The following is a 27,874-nucleotide window of genomic DNA, read 5'->3' on the forward strand; positions in this document are numbered from 1 at the left end:
TTGGTGTGTGACCAGCAGCGGCGGGCTCTTCTGACCCCCGTGTCCTCCCAGGGCTCTCACTCCAGTCATATGCTCTCGCCTTATGGTTCAATCCGCATTTCACAGGAGGTCTGCAGTGTCAAAACACACTGCCCTGTCTCTCGAGCTGCCGCTGTCCCCAGGCCGTGTGAACAGCCTGCCAGGGAGGGGGCAGCTCCCTGAAGACAATGCCTTCGGAGACCAAAGAGGGTTTGAGGCCGCTGTGACCTTAAGGACTTTCATCCTGAAGGGATTTCACATTTATCTGGAGAAGTCACTTCTTATCTGTCATACAGAATGGTCAGTCTGTGGTCCCTGCGTCACCTGATGGACACAGAACCTCAGAGGCGTGTCAGCCTTCTGAGCTGACTCTGGGCCACCTAGTTTTTCTGCCTGGGCCATCATTGAGTAGTCTGGTTGTGTCTCCTCTCAAGGGGTAGCTGGGACGGGATGTAGAGCCTGGCTGCCCAGAAAACGCCACACACCAGTATGATTCTCATACTGAACAGCCCAAGAATCACACTGCTGTTGATTCTGTTAAACTACAGATCATAGTCTACTCCCACCCATCTTTTCTTGGAGACTCCTCACAGAGTTGTCCAGAACCTTCCCGCTCCAGGGTGGAGATCCCACACCAAAAGCACCACAGTCACTTATGGGCCATTATCTAGAACTGATTTCCACTAGGAGTCCCTTCACATTTTATACTCCAAACTTTCTGAAAGTCTCACACCGAATTATGAGCACGTATCCTAAATCATCGTGATGCCTCCACAGCTTCAACTTTAACCCCAGGAATATCAAAGAAGCGGTCAGTTCAGCAGTTGGTTCTGCCACAATTACTCTCCATCTGTTCTGTACAAAGATAAAGGCTGACTTTGACATTCCCTCTTATCCGATGAACCTCAAATACACCCCACCCCCCAGCAGCCTCACTGCCTCCCTTCCCGCTTTAACACACACACACACACACACACATGCACACACACACACATTTTTATATGGAAAAGCCCAACGATGCCTCCTGTCCAACCGCATAACAAATATTTTTCAATGGCCATCTTTTCCTCCAACTGTTTGGAGTCTCCAAACTCTATAATAACAAAGGGCACTGAAATGGGCCTATCCATGGGGGAAATTCATCACCCAAAAGGTCATTTTAAGCACAGATCACCTTAAAATTTACGTCTCTCCTCAGCCTCATACTGTTGATGATTAGCAGGGCACCTGTAGGTGGGCCACAGTGCCTGCTCTGCAGATATCAGGGCAGCTGCCCACAGCCTAGCAAGGAAAATGCCATGCTCCATCTTCCACCTCTTGCCGCTCTGGGAGCCTAAGTTTTTATTTCTTCTGCTGCAGAGACTGACATGCCAATAAAAGTTCTTCAGTCACTGATGAATTATAACTTTAGTCACCTACACAATCACACCCCTATGTGACAGACCAGAACCTGTGCCACCCAAGGTCTTGCTGAGTCTCCTTCCCTCTCAGTGTTCAGAGCTCTTGAATTCTCACTTGCTCCTTGACCCCTCACAGCACCCACCACCTAAAACTACCACCGCCTCCACTTATGTCTGAATATATATCTCACAAACAAAAACATGTTAGAGCCATAAACACGTCCAATCAGAAAACAAACTGTTTCTAGCCTTGAACTTTCAAACTGCCCTAACTCCCTCTCTACCCCCTCCCCCCAGCTCTGGACTAATCTCCAGATAAATCCAAGCCCCTCTCCTCTAATGCTGGAATTAGGAACCAAAGGAGGACTAGCCTCTCCACCTAAACACATATTGAATGGGTGTTGTCATTAGCAGTGTCCCCAAGGGGGGGGGGAATTACATCAGCTCCAATAAGAACATCATTCTCCAGTGGAGAAGAACAACCACACCGAGGTCAGTGCCTCACCCCTCACCCCTTCCACACTCATCTTGGAATCAGCTAGGCCTCCCCATCACCTCCGTGCCATACCACAACCTCCTACAGCAGGGACACTAATAAACAGACCTCCTGAGAGTTAAGTATTACCTAGCACTGCACCTGGAGAGATAACCCCACCAGATAGCTCGAGCAATTATATAGCATGGTTACCCAGAGTCAGGGATCCCCCAGAGACAACAAGATAGTTTCAAGCATCAAGGGGCAGACCTGAAACAGATTTTGCTTGCCAAGCGCAGCAGTCGCTAACTACTAGTACTTGACTAACAGGTAAAGTTTGAGGAGCAGCACCAAGCTCCTCACTGCTCACCACATTCCACTTTCATAAGTTTGAGGCCAGTAATACAAACCGCTGTGTAACTACCCCTTGAACATGCCCACCTACCTCCTCCAGACCCCCTAAGGGGGTGGGGCTTGCCTCCAAAGAAAGGGTGCCATCCTCTTCTGAGAAGGACGTGGAGCTCTTTTCAGGCTCGGTATCTTTAGGCTGGACCCCTCGTAAGTGCAGCCCATCGCTGCCATAGCCAGAGGAGGAGGGCAAGATGCTCTCAGTCAGGCCACTGATGGATAAATCACTCTGAGAAGCAGGCAGTCTGGGAACCTGAGGGGGCACTCGACCCACGTGGGCAGGCTCTGTGCAGCTCTGGCCTCTCGACTGGGCCGGTAGTGACGAAGGAGAACGTTCCACAATCCAGGCACCTGTCTGAGGGGCACTTAAAATACCCTTGGTTCCTCCCCCTACACTCCATCCGTCGGAAAGATGGTCTTGATTTCTTGTGTCGGTGGGGCAGTCTGTCCTGGGGAAAGTGCTGCTCCCAAATCCAAGCTGAGTATCTCCTTTCTCCACTGCAGTCCCTCCATGCAAAGGCAGCAGCACAGCCCTGCTGCTGCAGGATGCTGTCCTCGGAAATTCCACCAGTTGGCTCACTGACTTCTCACAGCTCCCTTCTGCGGGGTTATCGAGCAGGTGAGCGATGACAGTCATCCCCTCTTCCAGGGAATCCCAGACCCCTCTGGCAACTGATGACTCATTCTCTAACAAAAGCTGAGCAGTCTGGATCTCCCCCTGGAATCTCTCCTTCACCTGCACTATCATCCCGTGATCTCCCACCCCTGAGTCGGGGGCCGAGTCCCCAGGCAGTAAAATGTCTGTGGGGGGTGGCTCTACCCCTCCCACTCCTTCCTCCTGTTGGAGACTCACTGTTAACTTCGTCAGGGTTTCCGTCTCTTCGATGACTCCAGTTCCTTGCAAGGGTTCTTCTTCACGAGAGACCTCTGGAGTAGGGGTTTTCTTCCCCCTCCACCTCCTTTTGAACCGAACCCTTTTCTTAGGAGATATGGGAGTCTTCTCAGGAACAGCTATTGAATCTTTCGGCTCCTTAACGCAGCCCAGCGAATTTCCCATTGCTTTCCTCTCCTAATCTCAGCAAAAACGCAGCTAAGCCAGTCCTGGGATCCCAGAGAAATCCCAACCTTGGCTTCATCGGATTAGATGCACATTTAAAAACATGCACTATGCCGGCGATCCCTCCAATTCTTCCTCCCTCCCCGCCTCTCTCTGTCTCTTCCAGCCGCTGCCGATTCAGACAGCCATCTTACAGGCTCAGAGCTGCAACAAGACAAATTCAAAGCATCTCACTGCAGTTCAGAAATCACTTGACCTAAAAGCAGACAGAAACCGGATTGGCTACAGCTTCCTCTCTCCAAATATGAGGTAATTGGAGCACTGCCTTCAGAAACACAAACAGAAAGCAAAACGGAGCTAGAAACCAGGGGAGGGGAGGAATTAGGGAGGGCAGGAAGGAGGGAGGGAATGTAAGAGTAAATGGAAAAGGGAGGGGGAAAGAAAAGAGGCCCTGGGAGAAGGTAACGTGAAGGAAGGAGGAGGAGAAAGAGGGGAAAAGCAAGCCAGCGGCTGGTACCAACCAGGAAGGGAAGGGCCAAGAGGAACCAGGGCCGGGGACTATGGCCCCCAAACTGTGAAGTGAAACAGATTTCAATTGCTGCACCAAGATGTCCAAAAGAAAATATCAAGCAGGATTAACATACTCTCGATTTTTTCAGGTCAGAAACAATAAAATTATAACCAGAAGAGAGACCAGAGCGTAATCCTCATAGTTACAAAAAGAAACACAAGCTTTAAAGATCTAGTCTCCTGTAGCATTTATTTCCCTACTTTTGAGAGAGAAAGAGAGAGGGAGAGAGACATCTGTTAATTCTGCTGGCCAATGACACACGGAGGAAAAACCCGGAAATCGGCTTTGAGTACAGTATATGGATGCTCGGTAAAAAGGATACCACTTCCGTATACAACAGAGAAGCAGCGTTTCTGCTGAACAACACTTGACACGAATGTCCAACAGTAATTACTGCTGCTACTGACAGCTAACATGTTTTTAGCATTTGTCATGTGCCATGCCCCATGCTAAGCTATAGATTGTCTCACTTAATTCCCACAGTAACCAAATGAAGTCAAAACTATTATTTTACACTTTACAGATAAAGAAACTGAGGTTCAAGAAAGTGGATTCCTTTGCTCAAGGCTACACAGAGTGGCAAAGCCAGAACATGAACCCCTGTTTAAGACTTTGAACTTCAAACCCTTGTTACACTGCCTTCTACCTGCAGCAGGGATGGAAGTCTGTACTCAGTTAAGTAAAACAGGAAGATACTCCACTGTTTTGAATTGGCAACTAGACTCACATGGACCAAGGGCTGAAACAAAAAGATAACTCTTGCTCTTTGGGAGTAACAGAGGAAGTCACTAAAATGAGGCCCAGATGGTTTTTACTCAAATTGCAGCAGGGCAGGAAGTCTGAATTAAAGGTCTAAAAAGTTGGTGGGACCTCCCTGGTGGTGCAGTGGATAAGACTCTGTGCTCCCAATGCAGGGGGCCCGGGTTTGATCCCTGGTCAGGGAATTAGATCCTATATGCATGCCGCAACTAAGAGTTCTCATGCCACAACTAAGGAGCCCGCGAGCCACAACTAAGACCTCGTGCAACCAAATAAATTAAATAAATATTTTAAAAATAACTACAGGAATTACTTTAAAGCTTATCTTTAAAAAAAAAAAAAAAGTCTAAAACGTTGGATTCAAAAACCACCCTGTTGTACCAGTGGGATTTGCCCACCCCAGTGTTTTTAGCATAGCGTGTGACAGGTGAGATAACAGCACAATCCAGAGGGCTCCAAACGCAGTGGAAGGACAGAGCTTATATGTGTTCCCTCCTGGTCAAATCTATTTATTCTATACCGAAAGGATCCAGACCACACTGCAGAGAGAAATAGTCGGCCTGGCTCTACGTAAACCTACCCACCTCTCCTGGAGACCTGAAAAATGCCCGCCACCAAAGGAAAGCAATAAGAACCCCTAAGCAACAGCTCTTCCACAGCACTTCTGAGACCCTACTGATGCCCCATCTGCCTCACCATTGCAGGAGGTGTCCTTTCTCCCCTAAGCCTTTACAAAGGCTGACTGGGAAGCTGTAGCACCATCTGATGGCCATTGTACACCACAGCAAGAAACAAGACAAGGAGGTTAGCGTGAGAGAGAAACTCAGTCAGACTCCAGAAAAATCACTTAATCGGCAAAAAATCTGATGTTACAATATAATTCTCCAGGCAGGTACCAGGCCTCTACTCCTTCAACAAAGAGCGCTGGAACTATGGAACTTCTCAGATGTACACCCCAAGGCTCAAGCTTGAATTTTGCTCATGAAATACAAGCAAACTGAATTCCTGAAAACGATCAACTCAGGGGCAAGAGAGACAGCCTCTGGATATGACTGCTGCTGCTGCAGTTTTCTCTGACAGACGGGCCTGACAGAGCTGAGCAGATTACTTCTAGGAGCCTTTTCTTTCTTAAACTTCTGCATATGTTGGGCAAATCAGGCTTTCATTTCCTTCTGCTCCAGAGGAAAACTGGTCTAGGAAACGAGCAGAGGGTTCAGCAAGGTAGACCTAGGTTCAAATTCCCAGTTCTGTTAACTCAGTAGCTAAGTAACTATCCTGCTAAGTGATTCAGTCTCCTTACCTCTAAAACATGGATGCTACCCCTTACTTAATGGGGTTGTAGAGAGGGTTCATGGGATGGTGTCTTGAAAGTGCTCGGCTCCCTGCCTGGTCTATGTTAAGTCCCTTTTCTCCTCATTTACTACTAGACCGAAGAGGTATGAGGCACTCCACCACCACCAGGGTCCTAATATACTCTTCTTGATTAGGCTCTAAGGAAAGTAGTAGCTATGTTCTGACGTCCAAAGTTTAGGTGCTTGTTTTTCTCCATAGGGGCGCTGCTTCCCCTAGTTTACTGAGTAAGTTAACTCTGATCACAAGGACTTTCCCCTGGACCACCTTCTCATCTAGGCTGAACTCTCAACACATGGCCAGCTGCCTTCTGGGAGAGCAGATTTCTAGTGCCCACATATTTTTCATCTTTTATCCTTTGGCTTTTTCTAGTTAACTGTTTACTGCCCATAGGTCTCCCATAGAGACAGCGGGCATAAAAGACTCCAGAGCAAAAAAGCTCATTCATTCACTCCGCAAGCATGAATGATGCCTCATCTACATGCCAAGCACTAAGTGTCATAAAGTACACACAAATGTAAACCCAACTAAGACCACTCTTGACCTAAACTCCCAGACTTCTTAAATTTCAGAGTGCTATACATACACTAGTATTTAATAAACATTTGAAAGTTGGAAAGCTAATTTTGTCAGATTCTGATTTTTAAAGAACTTATCTTCTAGAAAAATCATAAATCCTAACATGTACCTTAAAACAGGCCTGGACAAAACCAAGAGATAAGAAATCCTATTATTAGTATCTGGATGTATAACCTAAAAAAGTCAGTTTGTCTCTGTGTTTCAGTTTGCTCATCTGAACAATGGGCACAGGAAAACAGACACCACAGTCTATTTATCTGGTCTACCTACCCCACAGCTTCGAGGAGGCCAATTTCATACAATATCCATTCATTTAACAAGTACTTATTGAGTGAAACAAATAACCACGTTACAAAGCAGTATGTGTCACACAACCCTGTAAGTCATACTGGCCTTCTCAGAGTGACTGAAAAAATGAAAGGTACACTGGGAAAGAAAAACAAAAGCATATATAAAAGCAAATATAAAATATTAACATCTGTTTAATTTTGAAGGTGACTACACACACATCTGTTATATACTTTTCTGTACTTCTCCGGGTAATTAACAATTTCATAATTAAAAACTAAAATCGGGACTTCCCTGGTGGCGCAGTGGTTAAGAATCCGCTTGCCAATGCAGGGAACTCGGGTTCGAGCCCTGCTCCGGGAAGATCCCAAATGCCATGGAGCAACTAAGCCCGTGCACCACAACTACTGAGCCTGCGCTCTAGAGCCCGCAAGCCACAACTACTGAGCCTGCATGCCGCAACTACTGAAGCCCGCGCACCTAGAGCCCGCGCTCCGCAACGAGAAGCCACCACAATGAGAAGCCCGCACAGGGCAACAAAGAGTAGCCCCCGCTCGCGGCAACTAGAGAAAACCTGTGCGCAGCAACGAAGACCCAACACAACCAAAAAATAAATAAATAAAATCCTTAAAAAAAAAAAAAAGAATACATTCTCCTGCAAACTAAAACCACAAGGAGATACCATTTCACACCCACTATGATGGCTATAATCTAAAAGACAGACAATTACAAGGATATGGAGAAACAGGAACTCTCACAATTGAGCTAGTGGGAATATAAAATGGTTCAGCCACTTTGGAAGACACTTTGGCAGTTTCTTGAAAAGTTATATATAAACCTACCCTATAACCCAGCAATTCCACCCATAGGTATATAGCCAAGAGAAATGAAAACATACATCCACACAAATATTCAAATCAACGTTATTTATAATAGCCCAAAAATGAAAACAACCCACATGTCCATCAACTGCTGAATAAACAAAATATATGGTATATCCATACAACAGAATACTCCTCAGCAATAAAGGAATTAAGTACTCATACATGCTACAACATAGATGAACCTCAAGAATATTATGTTAAGTGAAAGAAGCTAGACACAAAAGAGCACATATTGTAAGATTCCATTTAAATGAAATGTCTGGAATAGGCAAATCTGTAGAAACAAAAAACGTATTAGTGGTTGCCTAAGGCTAGGGATGGGAACGGAGAATAACTATAAACAGACAAGAAGGACCTTAGTGGGATGATGAAAATGTTCTAAAACTGGATTATGTTGATGGTTATACAACTCATAAAAATCACTGAATTACACAATGAAAATGCGTCAATTTTATGGTATATAAATTATACCTCAATAAAGTTGTTTTTAAAAAAGAATGTATTTTCTTAAACAATAGAATGATAACCAAAAAATGTTTTAAAACAATTAGCTAACTATATGGAAAGGGAAGAAACAGGATGGAGGGGGCAGAGATGAAAGCTAGACTTCACTGAACACACCTTGTGTTCACTTTTTTAAATTTCCCTTTGGAACAATGTATATGGTCTATAAAATATAAAATAAAATTGAAAGGGAAAAAACAATCCCTAAAAACTGAAGGAATATAAAAACAAATGAACTTAATTGTGTATTGAATTAATGGCTTAACAACACAGAGAGAAGTTACTTCAAATGACTATAAAACAAAATTATTTGTACGTCCTTAGGAGATAAACACTAAGGACAAAAAGAACTGCAAAGAAATCACAAATTTTTCAGTAATTGTGTTGTTAATAATAACAGTCACTGTTATTTTGATTCAAATATATTACATATAATATATATGACTTTCTATATATGCTATAATATATATATGATTTTATGTATGCGTGCATCCGTGTGCTTGTGTGTGTATGAAAAAGGGAAAAAGTAATGTGTTACTTAGATAGCGTCAAGATTTTCAGCATAAGAAAAAAAAAGGATACAAACATAAAGTCAAAGAAGTTGAATAAAACTCTGTAATTCTAAGTTTGAATTAGAAACATCATTATAAATTCTTGATTTTTTAAAAGAGAAAAATAGAAGTGTTAGCTAGCTCTGTCCACAGAAAACGCCTAGAGACAGTGACCAACCCGGTAGCACTCAGATTGTTGTCAACAAAGAATTTCAGTTCCTTGGAGAAATTGCTAATCCCAGGCCTGAAACAGGAAATATACAAAAAATATCTGGAACAGCTCTTCACACAAGAAATAAAGCACATTATCAAGACTATGGGGATCATGACAAAGGACTCAGAGTCAACTTGAAAAAAGTCACTGGCCAAAGATGGAGCTGAGTATTAGGAAAAATGACAGCTGTATTTGATTAGAACACATTTAAGTCTGTTAAAAATCCATGAGTCACACTGATACTAAAGGAAAATAAATATCAACAAAGAAACTTTCATTGGTCTTCAGAGAAACTTAGAGGATCAACTAATTATTCTGAAAACTGGTAAAACAGAGGGAAAGATGAAAGCATTAATCTTTGTATCTTGCCTTTCCTATAGGAGCTATCTCTCAGGGTAATGGATAAAGTAAAATTCTACTTTACAAAAGAATTATAGAATTTTGAGTATCACCATTTTGCAGCTTCTAATGAAATAATGGAACTAGCAATGACAAACAGTAGCTGCTAAAGTTTTAGGTGAAGAGCTAACAGTAAGTGCATCTACAATGGATGGATCAGGCTGATAACACCTGAACTCACTAATCAAGCTTAACATCACGAACAGACGGACAACAGACATTATGTGCCTTCTGATGTGTAGCAATAAAAGTATACAACTCGGGACTTCCCTGGTGGTGCAATGGTTTAGAATCCGCCTGCCAATGCAGGGGACACAGGTTCAATCCCTGGTCCGGGAAGGTCCCACATGCCACAGAGCAACTAAGCCCGTGCACCACAACTACTGAGCCTGAGCTCTAGAGCCTGTGAGCCACAACTACTGAGCCCGCTTACTGCAACTACTGAAGCCCATGCGCCTAGAGCCCATGCTCCACAACAGGAGAAGCCACGGCAATAAGAAGCCCACACACCGCAACGAAGAGTAGCCCCCGCTCGCTGCAACTAGAGAAAGGCCAAGCGCAGCAATGAAGACCCAACACAGCCAAAAAAAAAAAAAAAGTATACAACTCAACATCATCATCCTTGCCCGCCCCCCACCCCACAAAAAAGGGAAACTGAGTATGATCCAGCCTCAGGTCTGAAACACCAGTTTACAGGCAATACAAGAGAGGGATGGAGGATGCTGTTAGAAAACATCCCACAGATGCCACCAGCATCTTTACATAAATTGCATAGGACAAAAGACCTGATTTATTCAACAAACCAAAAGGGGAGAAAAAGAGGAGGGGAAAATTTAATACATGTGTGGACTCTGTTTGGATTCTGATTCAAACAAGCCATGTTTTAAATGAGATAACTGGGGAAATCTGAACAATGCTCAGATATTCAATGGTTTTAAGAAATTACTGATTTTTAGTGTTATAACACTGTGGTTTGCTTAAATGAAGAGTCTTTAAGAGATACACACTGAAATATTTACAGATGAAATTATATGATGTCTGGGACTCCTTTCAAAATAACCTCCTGGGGGTTTGAGGAGTGGATCAGGATATAGACAAAATAACACTGGCCATGAGTACGTAACTGTAGGGCTAGGTGATGGGTACATGGTGGTTCTATACTATTTTCTCTGCTTTTATATATGTTTGAAATTTTTCATAACAAATTTTTAAAGAGAGAGTAAGAGAGAACATTTTCCTGATGCAGTGTTCAGTTAAGGAACATTACCACCATCTCCTCTGTCCCAGGAAAATTTTAATTAGCCAGTTCAATTTTCATTCCTTGACCTCTGAATTTCCCTTTTGTTGAATTTAGTTGCAGTCAGGAGAAACAAAGACCCAGTGGACAGCTTCCTCTTACCTCACACCTATGAGGAATAACATTGGTCTCTCAAAGTGAAGGCAGGTCTGTGGTGAAATACAAACAACCAACAAAGTTTCTCTAAAAAACCCCTCTGTTCATAAGGGTGCCAAGAGGGTAACTCTATGAAAGCTCAGCAAAGTTCTTGTTCCCACCCTGCCAAGGCACACTGCCAAGTTCATGTTCGTGGTTATCCCTATATCCGAAGCATGCCTGAGGACACCCTGTGGTTCCACAAAAACACACGTTACCTCCACACTTTCCTAAGCCTACTTATGCTGCAGATTGCCAGCACTGGTTCCAAACCAGAGCGCCAAGAAATAAACCCTGAGCTCTCAGAATTTCCCAGATTCTCAGGAATTCTGGGACACCTGCTGTTCTGCCTTCACCCAGCAGGTGGCGCTGACTCCCCAACTGGGACATCACAGCAGCCACAGCCCTGGGAGTCACTGCCTTGAGATATTAATATTAGCCTTCTTTTCCCACCTGCTCAAGAAATGCTCCCCGGGGACTTTCCTGGTGGCACAGTGGTAAAGAATCTGCCTGCCAATGCAGGGGACACGGGTTCGAGCCCTGGTCCGGGAAGATCCCCCATGCCACAGGGCAACTAAAAGCCCACGCCACAACTACTGAGCCCGCGCCCACGCGCCACAACTACTGAAGTCCATGCTTAGAGCCCGTGCTCCACAAGAGAAGCCACTGCAATGAGAAGCCCACACACCACAACCAAGAGTAGCAAGAGTAGCCCCGCTCGCCACAACTAGAGAAAGCCCGCGCACAACAACGAAGACCTAACGCAGCCAAAAATAAATAAATTAATTAAAAAAAAAAAAAAAGAAGTGCTCCCTGTAATCGATCAGCCTTGTATACAGCTGTTGGGTATAGGAGAACTGTCTGAGAAATAGTTTTGTTTAGTTGAGCTAACGTGATTCAAGATAGTCTACTTATAAAAATAGGGCTGTGATTTTCCAATAGCAATCCAGACTTGAAAAGGATTTATCTTCTTAGGGGGGACCAACGGGAAGGCTGTGTGACCATGTGAACACTACCAACATGCCACTGTTCTTGGGTGTGATGGATGCTACAAGGTTGTGATTATAAACACATATACAAACCCAGAGACCAAGGTTCTTGCTATGAACTGAATGTTTGTGTCCCCTCGAAATTCATATATTGAAGCCCTAACCCTGATATGATGGTATCTGGAGGTGGGGACTTTGGCAGGTAATTAGGTTTAGAAGAGGTCATGAGAGTGGAGCCCTCATAATGGGATTGATGTCCTTATAAAAAGATGAAGGAACACAAGATCTCTTTCTCTGCATGCATGCCCCAAGGAAAGGCCATGCAAGGGCGTAACTAGGAAAAGGGCCCTCACCAAGGAGCCAACCAAGCTAGCACTCTGATCTTAGACTTCCAGCCTCCAGAACTGTGAGAAATGAATGTTTGTTGTTTAAGCCACCCAGCCTATGGTGTTTCATTATAACAGCCCGAAATAACTAAGACAGTGCTCCAATTAACTAGGCTTGTTTAAGACCATTAGAGATGAGGAAAAGTCTACAACAAAGAAGGATTATAAGGCTTCGCTCCACCCTTCTAGAGCATCAAATCCAACATCTCTCCCCACCCCTCACATTCTGAGTCCCTGAAGAGACAGTTTTGACTCAGCTGAGCAGACTTTTAATAACCAGACTGCCAATGAAAGGGCCAAAGCACAAACAGGAGAAAAATCCCATTTCATCATGCAAATGATGAGGAAGTTCTGGGTTTACACTGCAAGAGCTTTGCCTCCAGGCCACCCTAATCTTCCTTTCCAACTCCCACTCTCACCCTCATTCACTGCCAAATATGGAGAAGCAAGCCACAGTGTGCCCTTGGAAGGCAGAGCAACCTCTAACTCTTTCTAGGCCATGTCCAAACCAAGCAACCAGGACCCCAAACTTCATAGACCCTACCTGGAAGTGCAAAATAATGGTCCAGATCAGGCCCAGGGTCAGCTTGGGGTTGCCGTCTGTGATGTCATCGTTGCGAATATTCACTAGTTTCACCTGAAAAAGAAACAAAAGCTGGTCTCAGAGCTCTGTGACTTTTTTGTTTTGATTTCATTTTTATAGATTTTCATTATTTATATGCAGTTAAATTGGTTTTTTTGCAGTTAAATTGGTTCTGAGTTTTCACACATGTACAGATTTGTGTAACTACCACCACAATCAGGATAACAGAACAGGTACGTCAACCCAAAAAGGTGATCTCAAGCTGCCCCTTTGTAGTCAAACCCTGCCCCCAGCCCTAAATCCTGGCAACCACTGATCTGTTCCCAATTTTGCTTTTTCCAGAATGTCATATAAATGGAATCACACAGTATGTAATCTTGATAATAGCTTTTTTTCACTCAGCATAATGTTCATGAGATCCCCATCCAAGTTGCTCCATGTAACAACAGTTTGCTCCTTTTCGTTGTGGAGGAGTATTCCACTATACCGATATACTACACTGTAATTATCCACTCATCTATTGAAGGACATTTGCATTGTTTCCAGTTTGGGACAATTATGAATAAAGCTCCTATATTCATGTACAGTTTTTTGTGCGAGCACATGTTTTCATTTCTCTAGGGTAAATTCCTAGGAGTGGGATTGCTGGGTCATATGGTATACGTTTAGCTTCATAAGAAACTGCCCAACTGTTGGGTTGGCCAAAAGGTTCGTTCGTTTTCTTCTGTCAGATGGCTCTAGTAGCACTTAGTTGTCTTTAACTTCATTCAAAACAATTTTGTTAGATTGTATGTGACAGCTGTCATATCAGTGTGCATTTAAAAAAAGACATCAAAATTGGTGAATTTTTGTGTAACCATTTTAATGTTGAAGAAAAAAAGCAACATTTTGGCGAATAATGCTTTATTATTTCAAGAAAGGTAAAAATGCAACTGAAACGCAAAAACAAATTTGTGCAGTGTATGGAGAAGGTGCTGTGACTGATCGAACGCGTCAAAAGTGGTTTGTGAAGTTCTGTGCTGGAGATTTCTCACTGTATGATGCTCCACGGTCAGGTATACCAGTTGAAGTTGACAGCGATCACATAGAGACATTAATTGAGAACAATCAACATTATACCACGCGGGAGATAGCTGACATACTCAAAATATCCAAATCAAGCGTTGAAAATCATTTGCACCAGCTTGGTTATGTTCATCGCTTTGATGCTTGGGTTCCACATAAGTTAAGTGAAAAAAACCTTGACCGTATTTCCGCCTGTGATTCTCTACTGAAATGTAATGAAAACGTTCCATTTTTAAAATAAATTGTGATGGGCGATGAAAAGTGGATACTGTATAATAATGCGGAACACAGGAGATTGTGGGGCAAGCGAAATGAACCACCACCAACCACACCAAAGGCCGGTCTTTATCCAAAGAAGGTGATGTTGTGTTCATGGTGGGATTGGAAGGGAGTCCTCTATTATGAGCTCCTTTTGGAAAACCAAACCATTAATTCCAACAAGTACTGCTCTCAATTAGACCAAGTGAAAGCAGCACTCGATAAAAAGCGTTCAGAATTAGTCAACAGAAAACTCATAATCTTCCATCAGGATAACGCCAAGACCATAAGTTTCTTTGATGACCGGCAAAAACTGTTACAGCTTGGCTGCGAAGTTCTGATTCACCCTCTGTACTCACCAGACAGTGCACCTTCAGATTTCCATTTATTTAGGTATTTACAAAATTCTCTTAATGGAAAAAATTTCAATTCCCTGGAAGACTGTAAAAGGCACCTGGAACAGTTCTTTGCTCAAAAAGATAAAAAGTTTTGGGAAAATGGAATTACGAAGTTGCCTGAAAAATGGCAGAAAGCAGTGGAACAAAAGGGTGAATATATTTGTTCAATAAAGTTCTCGGTGAAAACGAAAAATGTGTCTGATTTTTACTTTAAAAGCGAACGCACTTTTTGGCCAACCAGTATCTTCCAGCGTGATTGTACCATTTTGCAATCCCACCAGCAAAGCAACCTTGCAAGCACATGCTATTATGAGTTGCTTTTTAATTAAGTCACCACAGCCCTGACTTTTTTCTTTTTCTTTCTTATTTCTTCAAGGTTGAGAGAGCGAGATCTGCCCCTTGTCCCTTACTGGTCTCTGGCCTGCTCCCATCTATTTCCCCTCCTTTGTCGCAGACATCCCCACCTACCCACACCTCCCATAGCATATGCTTTACTCCTAAAATCTCATTCCAGCAACACGATGTGCACAGACACACAGGCCCTTCCCCCACCAGGGTGACCAACCATCCCTGGGTGCTGGAAACTGAGGGGTTTCCTGGGACGTGGGCCTTTCAGTGCTGAAACCAAGACTGTCCTAGGAAAACCAGCCTACTTCCAGTTCCACCTCCACCCCTGCGAGTGTCTGTTGTACCCTCATGGAGGTCCTGACAACTATGGCAAACCGTCCTGAAGCTGCCCTCCCTTTTTCTCTTCAATTGAACTGAAATCTTCATGTACTAAAGAACCTAGCGACCTCAAACAGAAGCCTCACTTCTCCCTTACACTATGGTGACCGGTGCTGTAGACTGAATGCTTGTGTCCCTCCAAAATTCATATGTTAAATCCTAACACCCAATCTGAAGGTATATGGAGGTGGGACCTTCTGGGGGTGATTAGGCCTTGAGGGAATGGAATTAGTATCTTTATAAGAGAGACCCAGAGGGCTTCCCTGGTGGCGCAGTGGTTGAGAGTCCGCCAGCCGATGCAGGGGACACGGGTTCGTGCCCCGGTCCTGGAAGATCCCACATGCCGCAGAGCGGCTGGGCCCGTGAGCCATGGCCACTGAGCCTGCACATCCGGAGCCTGTGCTCCGCAACTGGAGAGGCCACAACAGTGAGAGGCCCGTGTACTGCAAAAAAAAAAAAAAAAAAAAAAAAGAGAGAGACCCAGAAAGCTCCCTCGACCTTTCCACCATGTGAGGTCACAGCTAAAAGCCATCTCTGAACCAGGACCTCACCAGATACCAAATCTGCCTCGATCTTGGACTTCCCAGCGTTCAGAACTGTGAGAAATAAATTTCTGTTGTTTATAAGCCACCAGGGCTGTGATACTGTGTTACAGCAACCTGAATGACCAAGACACCTGGGCAAATTCTTTCCCTTTTCTGTATCTCAGTTTCCTCTTCTGTATATTGGGAGTGGGACAACCTGCTTCTGGTCTGAGTGCAGGTTTTCTAATCACAAGCAGCCCACAGCTGGCAGGCCGGCAGTATCAGCCAAGTCCACGTTCCTCAGTCCCAACTCTGTCAGCTTTCCCCTTGTTTTCTGAAGTCTACCTTCCTTGGCCAAGCCACCTTCCAACCTCTGCCAATCTGTTCCTCGGAGACTTCACACCTAACTCCTACCTTTCCTACCTCATCTTCTACCACCTTTCTTGATAACTGTCACACTCATCTCGATGACCCAAGTATCACCCATCTGTACAACTTGTCTGCCTTCCCACTTCTGATGACTTTCATTTTCACTCTGCTTTGGACACCTGCACAGCTACAACCTCACCATAAGCAAGAACTGCTCTAGAGCTCTCTCTGCCCTTCTCTGTGTCCACTGTTAACCGCTCACATTTTTACTGTAGCCAAGTAACCAATCTCCTCTCCATCCTTATTTATATTTCTAGCTAATCAGTTCTTCTCAATTCACCTTTTGCCCATTAAGGCCCTCTCTGGTTTCCTGTAACTCTACATACAGACATTGCAACGCTGCTCTCTCTGGTCCCCTAAACACGTCAGCCTCCAATTCTCCTACCTCTTTTCATTTATCAATGTATTCAACAAATATTTATTAAGTGCTGATTATGGACCATTCATGATGACAGGTGATGAAGATAAAAATGTTAAGTACGATCACGTTCCCTGTCCTCACGGGCCTACAATGCATTACAGCAAACAGAGAAATAACAATAAATAAGTATTATATTAGAAGCAAACTGCTACAGGAGTACACAGAAAAAGTATTTCCCAAGTTAATGAGAATTACTGATAAGAGTGACAGAAATGAACTAACTCCAAAACTATGTGTACCATCTAATGTCATCGTGACCGGTGCTGTTGCCTGGCGACTGCAGCTATACCAAGTCTCTCCAAACAGCTCTCTAGGCAGATGATCTCTGACTCCCTCATCCATCCACCTTCCTCCTCTCCACAAACTTTCTCTTTGTCTTTATCCCTCCTTCCTTCCTCCTCCCTGTATCACAGAAGAGGCATTTTTTTCCTTTCTTTTTCAAAGAAACCACGTCAGCTGTGCTCTGTATCTCATCCCTCTATCCCTGGGCTTGGTTCCATCAATTAAGAAGCAATGGGAGGAGGAAACGTGTGTAGAAAGCAGCACGGAAGGAGCGTTAAACAAGTGTCAGGAGACCTCGGTGGAAGTCCCAGCTTTGCTCTACCTTGTGTGATTTGGGGCAGGTCATTTCTCAGTTTCCTTCCGTATGAAACAAAAAGGCTGGACTAGAGGATCTCCAAGGCACCTTCCGGGGTAACAGGCTCTGACTCGTACTCCTCCTTGCTCTCATTCTGTTCTCCTCTCTTCGTTGGCTTCTCCCCCTATGTCTAAAAATATGTTGCCATCTTCCTTCTTTATCCTTCCTTCCTTATTTAGTAAAGAGGGAAAAGCTTCTTTACTATGTGTCCCAAACACTTTTCTGCTCTACTGAGGTTGTTCTCTTAAGTCACCAATGCTGCACAGCTGAGACCTTCGCCTCAGCTCCACGTGCCGTTCAGCCATCCTGACCATCCCCTCACCCAGTTCTCAAGATGATGGAGCACTCTGGTTTTCCCTCTTCCTAGACGATGTACCATTTCCCATCTTCTGAGCTGGTTTATTTTTCATCTTCCCTTTGACCTCCACCCGAGGTGAGTCAATCTTTCATGTCTTGCTCTTCTCTAAGACTCTCCCCCCCTCAGACAGGCCACAAACTCTGTGTAAGGACCACCAAATGATTTGTTCAAACACAATACAGCTGCTCACTAGCAAGCAAGACTCAGAACTGCATCGGTCAGATTTACTGAGGACATACCAGGGGCACTGAGAACACCTAGGGACCCGATGCCAACATTCCCTGGCAGAACGGGGAACACACTGGACACTCTTACCTGCCGCTGCTTTAGGAAGTCCAGGGCAATCTGCACGTTCTGCAGCCTGTGAAAACGCATCCTGCCCTTCTCCCGGGGCTGCAAACCAAGAAACAAAAGGGACGTTAATTTCAGCTACACCAATTTACCCGTGCAGACCACTTTCCTCTTTCATTTCAAGGACTAAAAGACCACAAAGAATTCCTCATGACTGAAGCCAGGCGTGGGAGCATCCCATAAAGCACCCCCCAGGGCAGGACCTGTGTGTGTTTTCACCATGCTTGCTGAGGCCCCAGAAGGCCTTGTTTACCACTAGGATCCCCGTGAACACACAGCCCGTGTGAATGCAAACGCTTAGGTAGTGCCGCAGCTCCTCTACGGGTTCTTCTGCAGTCGTATGTGGCAGAACTTGATTCTGGATGTGACGTTAATGGGAACAAAGACTTGCCTCTATGGCTCCCAGAATCGCAGTTAAATGCTATTGTAAAGAACGGTAGAAAGTGCTAATTGCATACTGCACAGTAATGGACACAGCCAACTGTATTACAAACCTGGCAAAAGAAACTAGAGGTAGCCAATTTTATACTAGGGAATGAGGAGTTACACATGCTCAACAAGCAAGTGAAAAAACCTAGAATGGAAGGCAGAAATCAGGAAGAAACCTATTTTCTAGGAAGATGGGTGTTGGTGTAGCAAAGCCACCCTTTACCCCAGTATGAAATACCCAGAGCAAAAAAGACCTTGATGACGTAGGGCTGTTCAACACAGTCCTCCAAAGAAAGGTATTTCCTGCCAGTCACTCAGTCCTGGATGTCATAACAGCCACGGGGGAGAGGCCCACCTTCACCCAGGGCCCCTGGTGCCCGTCCCCACTGCCTCGTCCACTGCTCAACTCCTATCCATCCAGAAGTGCAGGAAGTGTTTCCCCAGTGGGTACAGGGACTGCTACCTACCTCCGGAACATTTTCTCCTGCTCACTTTCCAATGTTGTTTTTATTTTACTACAATTGGGACTAAAACATTACTCTCACTAGATCATACCCAATTCATTTGTAAATGTCAAATTGGTACTAATTAAAGGCCAATAAAATACAAGGTAGCTCTGTTGTGGGCACCTGCACAGAAGAAACACTGCCCCAGGTTGAAATGGGCAAAAAGTAACCCACCACATGGAAAGATCGGGTGGAAGCATCTCTGTGGAGGTCCCCTAACCCTTCTAAGCAAAACTTCCAAACCAGAGTAATCGACAGAGAGGATGAGGCCTCTCTGTGAAACAGGATAACTTCATAAGTCAAAGTTTTAGGAAAAATCTTCTTAGTGAGAACCTCTTCTCAGTCATTTCAGCTAAACTAATTGTGACTATAGCTTAGAAGATGACAGAGCCTGTGAAACTGAAGACTCTAAGGCAATGGGAAGGGAGATCAATGAGGTGAAAAGATGACTTTAAGAGGACAGGGAATGGGGATATTGCCTAAGCCCTCTTTCTGGAGAAAGATCATAGGCCACAGCTTAGAGCCTGCAAGCAGAAAATGGCCTTCTTACACACTCTAATCTCTACTCCTAAGTACTCCCCACCAAAAATACGCTTAAGAACATGCCAGTTAAATATCTGTCCTCTACAGCAACTAGAGATGTTATTGACCAAGCAGAGTATCTCCATGCAGTGAGTGGTTTGCAAACACCAGGCTCTTCTGAAAACAAATGACATGGTGTGTGGTGACAACCTGGAGGCCAGAGAGATGGACAGTCCCCGTTAGTCTGGAGTGTGGAGTCATAAGCAATAACTGTCGTGCTGTCAACTAAGCTTTCCACGATTCTGTGATCTCGACTCAGACAACATAGCAAGGCCACCGGAAAGCCATGGGTCTCCAGGTCACAAAGGGACTTGATGCCACCGAACACCCTTATTCTTTTCGTGCCAGCTACTCTCAGATAAGCAAAACAATTCCCACTCCAGGATCATCTAACAGTGGCAAGAGGCACGATTAGTTTTAACCACTTTCTTTGGGACCCAAATTCCCAGGCGGACAGGGAAGAAGGCAAATGGTAACTGAGCTACTTGGAGCCCTAGAGAACCCCAAACTCTCTGATGGCCCTGCAGTGCCGGCTGGGGTGCTGGGGGCCCCAGGAGGACCTACTACATCATCATGATCATCTTCCTCCTGCTCCTTGCTGTTTGTACGGCGCCAGGAGGGCACGCTCACCACACGGAGGGTCTTCAGCCCTGCTGACTCCTTTGGCCACCAACCAAGAGAAAGACATGACGGAGTAACAGGAAATTCACAACACATGAACGAAAAGGAAATGAATGCAGGAAAAAAAAAGGTGAAAATAAATATGAAAATACCCTCCCACCTCCAGAAAGATGCAAAAACCAAATTAAGACAAGAGCAGATGGTTATATTGAACACTTCTTTTGTTGAAACACAGCTTTAATTCTCCACGGCCACCCACCCTCCCTACTTCTGTGAATCAAGTAAGGCAGAGAGGAGGATGAGAATAACCATGAAAGACATATTTGGGTGGTTTTTGGTGAAAAGATGATATTTTACGACTATCTCCATAAACAGCTGTAGGTTTTCAAAGGTTAGAAAAAGAAATCAGACTGGAGTGGTTTTAACCTGTTTTTTAAGCAACATCACTGAAAAGAATCACTTTTCAATATAAAATCACTACAAGTTCATCAAATATACCAGCCAAACTGCCCAAAATATAACTTTGTGAGCACTGGTAAGTCCAGCACAGTGAAAGTAAAATTCTGATTACTTAGGAGATTTATAAATGAGGGCCAGAGAAGAACTAGAATTCATATATACTGGCTATGTTAATAAAAGCACCTGTCAATTTTAGGCCATTAAACATTATAAAATTAATTCTACTGTAAGACCAAAAAAAAGTGAAACCAAAACAAAGGCCCCAGGGGAAGGCAAGCTCCAACCGTGGAAGAAGCTATTACTTAGGGAGTGAAATCTAATGTGCCAAATCCTGCTCTTGAAACACAACAAACAATGACTAAGAATTCACCAAAGGCGGTGAGCACGCTGGCTCCACCAGCTCCTTGAGCAGTGTGCCTCTCCAGAGCACTCCTCCCTCACAGGTGTTTCCGGTATTCAGCCCTGGCCTTTTCTAAATGAAAAGTATGTTGTCTACAACGCTTGAGTTAGAGCAGGAGCTGCATAGGATCACAGGCTTCCATTAGGCTCCCATATAGGAAACAATGAGCCCACAGAGAGGTTACGCTGATCCCTCAAACAAAGTGAGGATAAGAACTCATGAGCCAAGAGGTTCAGACAGCCTTTGCCCTCAGACAGGTAAGTGTTTCCACAAGCCACATTTAATACATCTGGGGAGGAAGCAGGCATGTTTAATTATCCAAGGAGCCCAGATGTACTCCGTCTGGGGCTATGCTCAGACAGCAACTTCAGCACTTCTCCAACCCTGTGAAAGACAGTGAATCCCAGAAGGGAGAAAGTGAGGTGATTTGGAAAAAAATGACTCTAAATACCTGGGCTTTTAAATGTAAATTTCAGGTCTTCGTTGAATATAGAAATAGGACAATTCATAGGTAGAAGCAAAAATAGGAGGAGTCTATATAGACTAGAAATAAAGCTGTAGGAAGAAAAATACACCTTATTCAAAAATTTTTTAAATCTGCTATTCCTGAAACACTAGCATCTATAAATAGATAAAGAACAAGTAAGGAGAAAACATGCAAATATGAAAGGAACAGAACTGATACTTGATTCCATCAAGAAATGAGAATATATGATACATCAGGTTAAACTAAGATGAAGTTACAGCATTTATAAAGTGTTAAGTCTGAGTTATAAATAAAGTCCACCAATTACGTCTTCTACTTTTTCCTCCCATGTAACAGAGTACACAGTGACAGTCACTGCCCTAGCACTCAACAAGGTGGACCCATATGTCATTAATAGGGCCACACCTGTGGCCCTATTAGGAGAAGAGAGAAGCTCACCAGTTTGATGCCTGAGAGGACCTCCAGCAGAGAGATCAGGTTATGGCCATCCCGCAGATCTTCATAAAGATCATTGATGTGCTTCCGGACCTGTGCATGAGAGTGAAACAGACTGACTTTTATTCTATCTTGAATTATTTTATGATCTACACAAGAATCTCTGGTCCTAGGTAAACACAAATTAAAGAATTTGAAACTGGAAACAACAAAAAATTCAGGAATTTTCAGGTTGGAGTACAATACATATGAAATGGTAACACTTAACAGAAGTGTATGTGTGTTTTTTTTAATTGAGGCCAGGGACTTCCCTGGTGGCACAGTGGTTAAGAATCCGCCTGCCAATGCAGTAGACACGGGTTTGAGCTCTGGTCCAGGAAGATCGCACATGCCGTGGAGCAACTAAGCCCGTGCGCCACAACTACTGAGCCTGTGCTCTATAGAGCCCGCAAGCCACAGCTACTGAGCCTGTGAGCCACAACTACTGAAGCCCGCGCGCCTAGAGCCCATGCTCCGCAACAAGAGAAGCCACCGCAATGAGAAGCCCACGCACGGCAACGAACAGTAGCCCCCACTCACCACAATTAGAGAAAGCCCGCGTGCAGCAACAAACACGCAACGCGGCCAAAAATAAATATAAAATAAATAAGTAAATTTATAATTAATAAGTAAATTGAAGCCAGATCCATTACATACTCCAGCCAACCATGAAAAGTACTCCAGAAAGTTTGGACTAGGGATGGGGAGTCTTAATCATCCTGAAACATCTCAGGAATTATTATGGACCAAAATGTGAAATGACGGCCAATGATGGACAGATGAGACCAGTCAGAGTCAGAAAAGCCTTCCAGAGTGCTACGAAGGAAACTAAAATGCTAGATACCCAGTATTCCATACGGTGTACCTTAATTTAACCCCTTTCTTACCAAATACTTTTTTTTTTTTAATTTATTTTTGGCTGAGTTGGGTCTTCGTTGCTCCGTGCGGGCTTTCTCCAGTTGCGGAGAGTGGGGGCTACTCTTTGTTGTGGTGCATGGGTTTCTCACTGTGGTGGCTTCTCTTGTTGCAGAGCATGGGCTCTAAGCACGAGGGCTTCAGTAGTTGTGGCACGTGGGCTTCAGCAGTTGTGGATCGCGGGCTCCAGAGCACAGGCTCAGTAGTTGTGGCACATGGGCTTAGTTGCTCCATGGCATGTGGGATCTTCCTGGACCAGGGCTTGAACCCGTGTCCTCTGCATTGGCAGGCAGATTCTTAACCACTGGGCCACCAAGGAAGCCCCTTACCAAATACTTCTAATAGTGAACTTGAGAAATACTTTCCTTTTGGGAAAAAACAATTCTAATTTTATAACTGAAACTATGCAAAAACAAATAGATATCACTTTAGAAAAATGTGTGGGTAATGTCAAACATTGTGCTAATGCTTTAGATGTTATCTCATCTATCCCTCATATCCATAAGGTAGGTATTATTATTCCTGTTTTACACATGAGGAAATGAGACACAAAGAGGTTAAGTAACTTGCCTAAGGTCACAAGTGGAAAGACGGGCCTCAGTTTGGTCTTTCTTTTTTTTTTTTTTTTTTTTTTTTTTTCCGGGTACGCGGGCCTCTCACTGTTGTGGCCTCTCCCGTTGCGGAGCACAGGCTCCAGACGCGCAGGCTCAGCGGCCATGGCTCACGGGCCCAGCCACTCCGCGGCACGTGGGATCCTCCCAGACCGGGGCACGAACCCGTGTCCCCTGCGTCGGCATGCGGACTCCCAACCACTGCGCCACCAGGGAAGCCCTGGTCTTTCTGATATTAGTCTTTGCCATTACTACAATGCTTTGTAATCAGACATAATCTCATTTGATTTACTTAATCCAAACAACTGCCCTGTGAAGTTTATTTATTACTCCCATTCTATAACAGAAACTGAGGAAGCTAAGGCTCTGAGAAGTTAAGGTCACATAGCTGTGGGAAGTGCCTAAGTGACTGATTCATTCCAAGTCTAGTGACAGCTTCACTGAGTGATATGCTCAAACACAGAATCAGAAGACAATTGGAAATTACAAGGAAGAAGATTCTTTTCAACATAATTAATTTTCTAGACAATAAGAGAAAGGGTTTACTCTCAGAATAGTGGATTTCTAGTCACTGGAGTTTTTCAAGCAGAGACTAGGATACTGGAATTTCTACATTCACGTGGAAGATTGAACTATAAGTCCTTTCCAACTATAATATTCTAGCATTCAAAACAGATTGCAAATCAGAAAAGATAAAGGGTGGAAACATCTCAGCAAACTTCCTAGAAAAGAAAGGACTTGAAGGATTAGAAAATGTTTGATAGAAAGAAAGAGCAGGGGAAAACCACATAAGGCTAGGTATAGGGGTGGAAACATGCAAGACATGCATGTTTGTACGTGTGTGCGAAGGAATAAGAAGTTGACAGGTAGATAACCCAACTGGAGAAAATGGTTCATGATAAATTGAATAATAGGTTTCAAATATTTAAAAATTAAATATAGGTTTCAAATATTTAAAGAATATTTCTTCAATTTTTTTGTGCTACTGACAATATGACACACATTTTAGTTTAATCTGCAATACTAACATTTTCTCCCTCACTTTCTTAAGTTTAGACAATGAATGAAACAATACATTTACCCCAGACTTGTATCACTTGTTGATTTCCATGGTGTAAATACTCTCTTGAAATGACCAATTTCAAGCTATTAATATAATACCACTAAAAGCAATGTTGGGAAGAAATGTACAGTAGCACACCAATATATAGAATTTCCATCAGAGAGATACAACAGACATAACTGACCTCAAGAGCACAGATGGTAATAACATAGTAAAGTAACTGAAGTGATGAGCTTTGAATATTTATTACCTTTATTTTAAAGATAATTTATTTAATTGTAAGTTTACATAATTTAATTTTTAATAATGGCTGTGCTTAGCAAATAGCTCACAAAATTCCTGAAAGTTTAATATTTGGCTCTCACGAGCCCATGACAGTTGACTCCAACACACCAGTGGCTCTAAGATTTCAAGACCCCTCCCTCATGTGGGTCCAAGGGTTCAACCACAGTGCACCACTCAAGAAATTAGCAGGTCATAAGAGTTGGAAAGGAAGTTTGATTTGACAAGTTCAATCTGAAGTATGTTGAATTTAAAACAACAGCAAAGGAGCTACAAATGGAAATGTTCTTGAAGCGGCTGAAAATACCAGAATTTAATCTGGGGCAGATGAGAACTTAAGTTTAGAAGTCATATGCATAGAGGTGCTAGCTAAAGACATGGGAAATGTTGGGCTTTCTGGGTTAGGGCAAAAAAGAAGAGCGGAGTGCTAAGGACTGAGCCTGAAGGAATAGCCAAAATTAGAAGGCAGGAGATGGGAAAGCAATCAACAAAGGAGGGGGGGCGGGTAGGGGAAAAGGCAGTGAAAGAGGTAGGCAACAAACCAAGGAAGTATAATGAAGGAAGAGATGATCACCAGTATCAAATGCTACAGGACAAGGAGGATGAAGACTAAGAAAGGCCTTCTGAATTTTCCTACAAATAAGAGTGCTTTTTGTGAGAATAATTTTCTAGAGAGTGGTGGAATGGAAATCAGATTTTAAATGAACAGTAGGTTTTAAAAAGTCAGAAATTATTAAATACTTGTTATTAGGATTAAGAAGAGAAGAAACAGGGACTTCCCTGGTGGTGCAGTGGTTAAGAATCCGCCTGCCAATGCAGGGGACACGGGTTCGATCCCTGGTCCGGGAAGATCCCACATGCCGCGGAGCAACTAAGCCCATGTGCAACAACTACTGAGCCTGCGCTCTGGAGCCCACGAGCCACAACTACTGAGCCCACGAGCCACAACTACTGAGCCCACGTGCCACAACTACTGAAGCCCGCACGCCTAGAGCCCGTGCTCTGCAACAAGAGAAGCCACCGCAATGAGAAGCCCACGCACTGCAATGAAGAGTAGCCCCCACTCGCCACAACTAGAGAAAGCCCACACGCAGCAACGAAGACCCAGTGCAGCCAAAAATAAATTAATTAATTAAATTAAATTTATAAAAAAAAAAGAAGAGAAGAAACAATAATGAGGGATTTATTATTGACAGGTAAGACCTGAACATAGGGTATAAAAATCGGGAGTGGTCATCAAGTAATTATTTAAATAAATTACACAGGGTTGCGGACCAGGTGAGCTCGTGTTATCAGTAGGATACCAAACACCACGGAGTGCTGAAAAGAAAAAGGAAGTACTTGAAATGTAAAGTTAGTTTTACATCAAGGCCCCAATATCTCCTTCTGAAAATTCCGGTTTATGTTTTACACCTGTGAATAGCAAAATTCAACCACCTTACAAGAAATTTACATGAGTCTTAGTTTACTGTTTCTCAGTCTTTGTGTGATTATAATAACTAAGTAACTATGAAAACCAGTAGAGAGATATAGACAAAAGTAATGGGGGAAGGGAGTGTAGTAAGATTTTTATTTTTTCCTCAGATAATTTTCAACAGAGAACAGTAGTCTGTTTCTGAAGCATACTGGACACACTTCCCTGGTGGCTCAGTGGTTAAGAATCTGCCTGCCAATGCAGGGGACACGGGTTCGAGCTCTGGTCCAGGAAGATCCCACATGCCGTAGAGCAACTAAGCCTGTGCACAACTACTGAGCCTGCGCTCTGAAGCTCGCGAGCCACAACTACTGAAGCCCGCGCGCCTAGAGCCCGTGCTCCGCAACAAGAGAAGCCACCGCGATGAGAAGCCCGCGCGCCGCAACGAAGAGCAGCCCCCGCTCACCACAACTAGAGAAAGCCCAAGTGCAGCAACAAAGATCCAAAACAGCCAGAAATAAAATAAAAATAAATAATAAAAAATAAGGAACTATGATAATTAAAAAAAAAAAAAGAACTAGCTAACACTTACTAGTGCTTTTACATCAAAAAATTTTCAGATGCAGAGGGGGGATTTGGAGGGCTCAATTAACATCCCAGGATCATACAGCTTAATGACCAGGCCAATCAAATCCAGGTCTGCCCCCTTCTAAAGTCTTCACCATTTTTGTACATGCTACATTGCCTCTGAAGTTCTCCACAAATCTCCTAAGAAAAAGTCTGGTGGACTAAGCCCCAGAAAAGTATCAGGGGCAGCCAAGTGAAGCCAAGAGTGCTCAGAAATCATCCATATATGTTTCTTTGCAACAAATAATCATGCTGCCCTGTTAACAAACAAGACGAGTGAAAAACTTCAACTATCCAGGTCCTTACCTGTTTGTACTCCCTGTGAAAATCACCATCAAAATCAGTTCTTTAGAAATCTCCAAGGAATATGTACAAATGGCTAACAAACTCATGAAAAGATGCTCGATATCATTAGCCATAAGGAAAATGTAAATCAAACTACAGTGAGATACCACTTCACAACCACTAGGATGGCTATAATCAAAAAGACAGATAGGGGCTTCCCTGCCGATGTAGGGGACGCGGGTTCGTGTCCAGGTCCAGGAAGATCCCACATGCCGCGGGAGGGCTGGGCCCGTAAGCCATGGCCACTGAGCCTGCGCGTCCGGAGCCTGTGCTCCGCAACGGGAGAGGCCACAACAGTGAGAGGCGTACCGAAAAAAAAAAAAAAGACAGATAATAAGTGTTGATGAGGCTATAGAGAAACTGGAACCCTCATACACTCCCAGTGAGAATGTAAAATGATGCAGCTGCTTTGGAAAACAGTCTGACAGTTCCTCAAAAGGCTAAACACAATTTACCATACGACTCAGTAATTCCACTCCTAGGTATATATCCAAGAGAATTAAAAACATATGTCCAGAAAAAAACAAAAACAAAACTTGTACATGAATGAATGTTCATAGCAGCATTCATTGTTCACAATAGCCAAAAAGTGAAAATAATCCAAATGCCTAAATATTATGACATGTGAAAGAAGCCACTTACAAA

At 43.7% G+C, this 27,874-nt stretch overlaps 2 protein-coding genes across 19 annotated transcripts in view; both read right to left on the reverse strand.

The window, feature by feature from the left end:
* The window catches only part of MACF1 (microtubule actin crosslinking factor 1), a 342,346-nt gene that overhangs the window by 183,776 nt on the left and 130,696 nt on the right, over positions 1-27,874 (reverse strand). For all 18 annotated transcript variants that reach the window (XM_029231096.1, XM_029231102.1, XM_029231098.1 and 15 more), the window contains exons 3-5: positions 21,937-22,026; positions 17,979-18,056; positions 12,809-12,901 (exon numbers count right to left, since the gene is read on the reverse strand). In XM_029231096.1, the coding sequence (XP_029086929.1) occupies positions 12,809-12,901; positions 17,979-18,056; positions 21,937-22,026 (261 nt within the window). The remainder of the gene's footprint in view (positions 1-12,808; positions 12,902-17,978; positions 18,057-21,936; positions 22,027-27,874) is intronic.
* LOC114899930 lies at positions 298-7,187 on the reverse strand. The gene has a single exon (XM_029231115.1). It carries the CDS (start codon positions 3,356-3,358, stop codon positions 2,276-2,278), a length of 1,083 nt encoding a protein of 360 aa, XP_029086948.1. The 5' UTR covers positions 3,359-7,187; the 3' UTR covers positions 298-2,275.

The sequence above is a fragment of the Monodon monoceros genome, unplaced genomic scaffold (assembly GCF_005190385.1).
Source record: "Monodon monoceros isolate NGI ecotype Baffin Bay Population unplaced genomic scaffold, NGI_Narwhal_1 Super_Scaffold_18, whole genome shotgun sequence".
In the NCBI taxonomy this organism is placed as follows: domain Eukaryota; kingdom Metazoa; phylum Chordata; class Mammalia; order Artiodactyla; family Monodontidae; genus Monodon; species Monodon monoceros.

What these genes read in the sequence shown, in the direction of transcription:
- LOC114899930 (XM_029231115.1), bottom strand. Translation starts at nt 3,358, where the DNA reads ATGGGAAATTCGCTGGGCTGCGTTAAGGAGCCGAAAGATTCAATAGCT.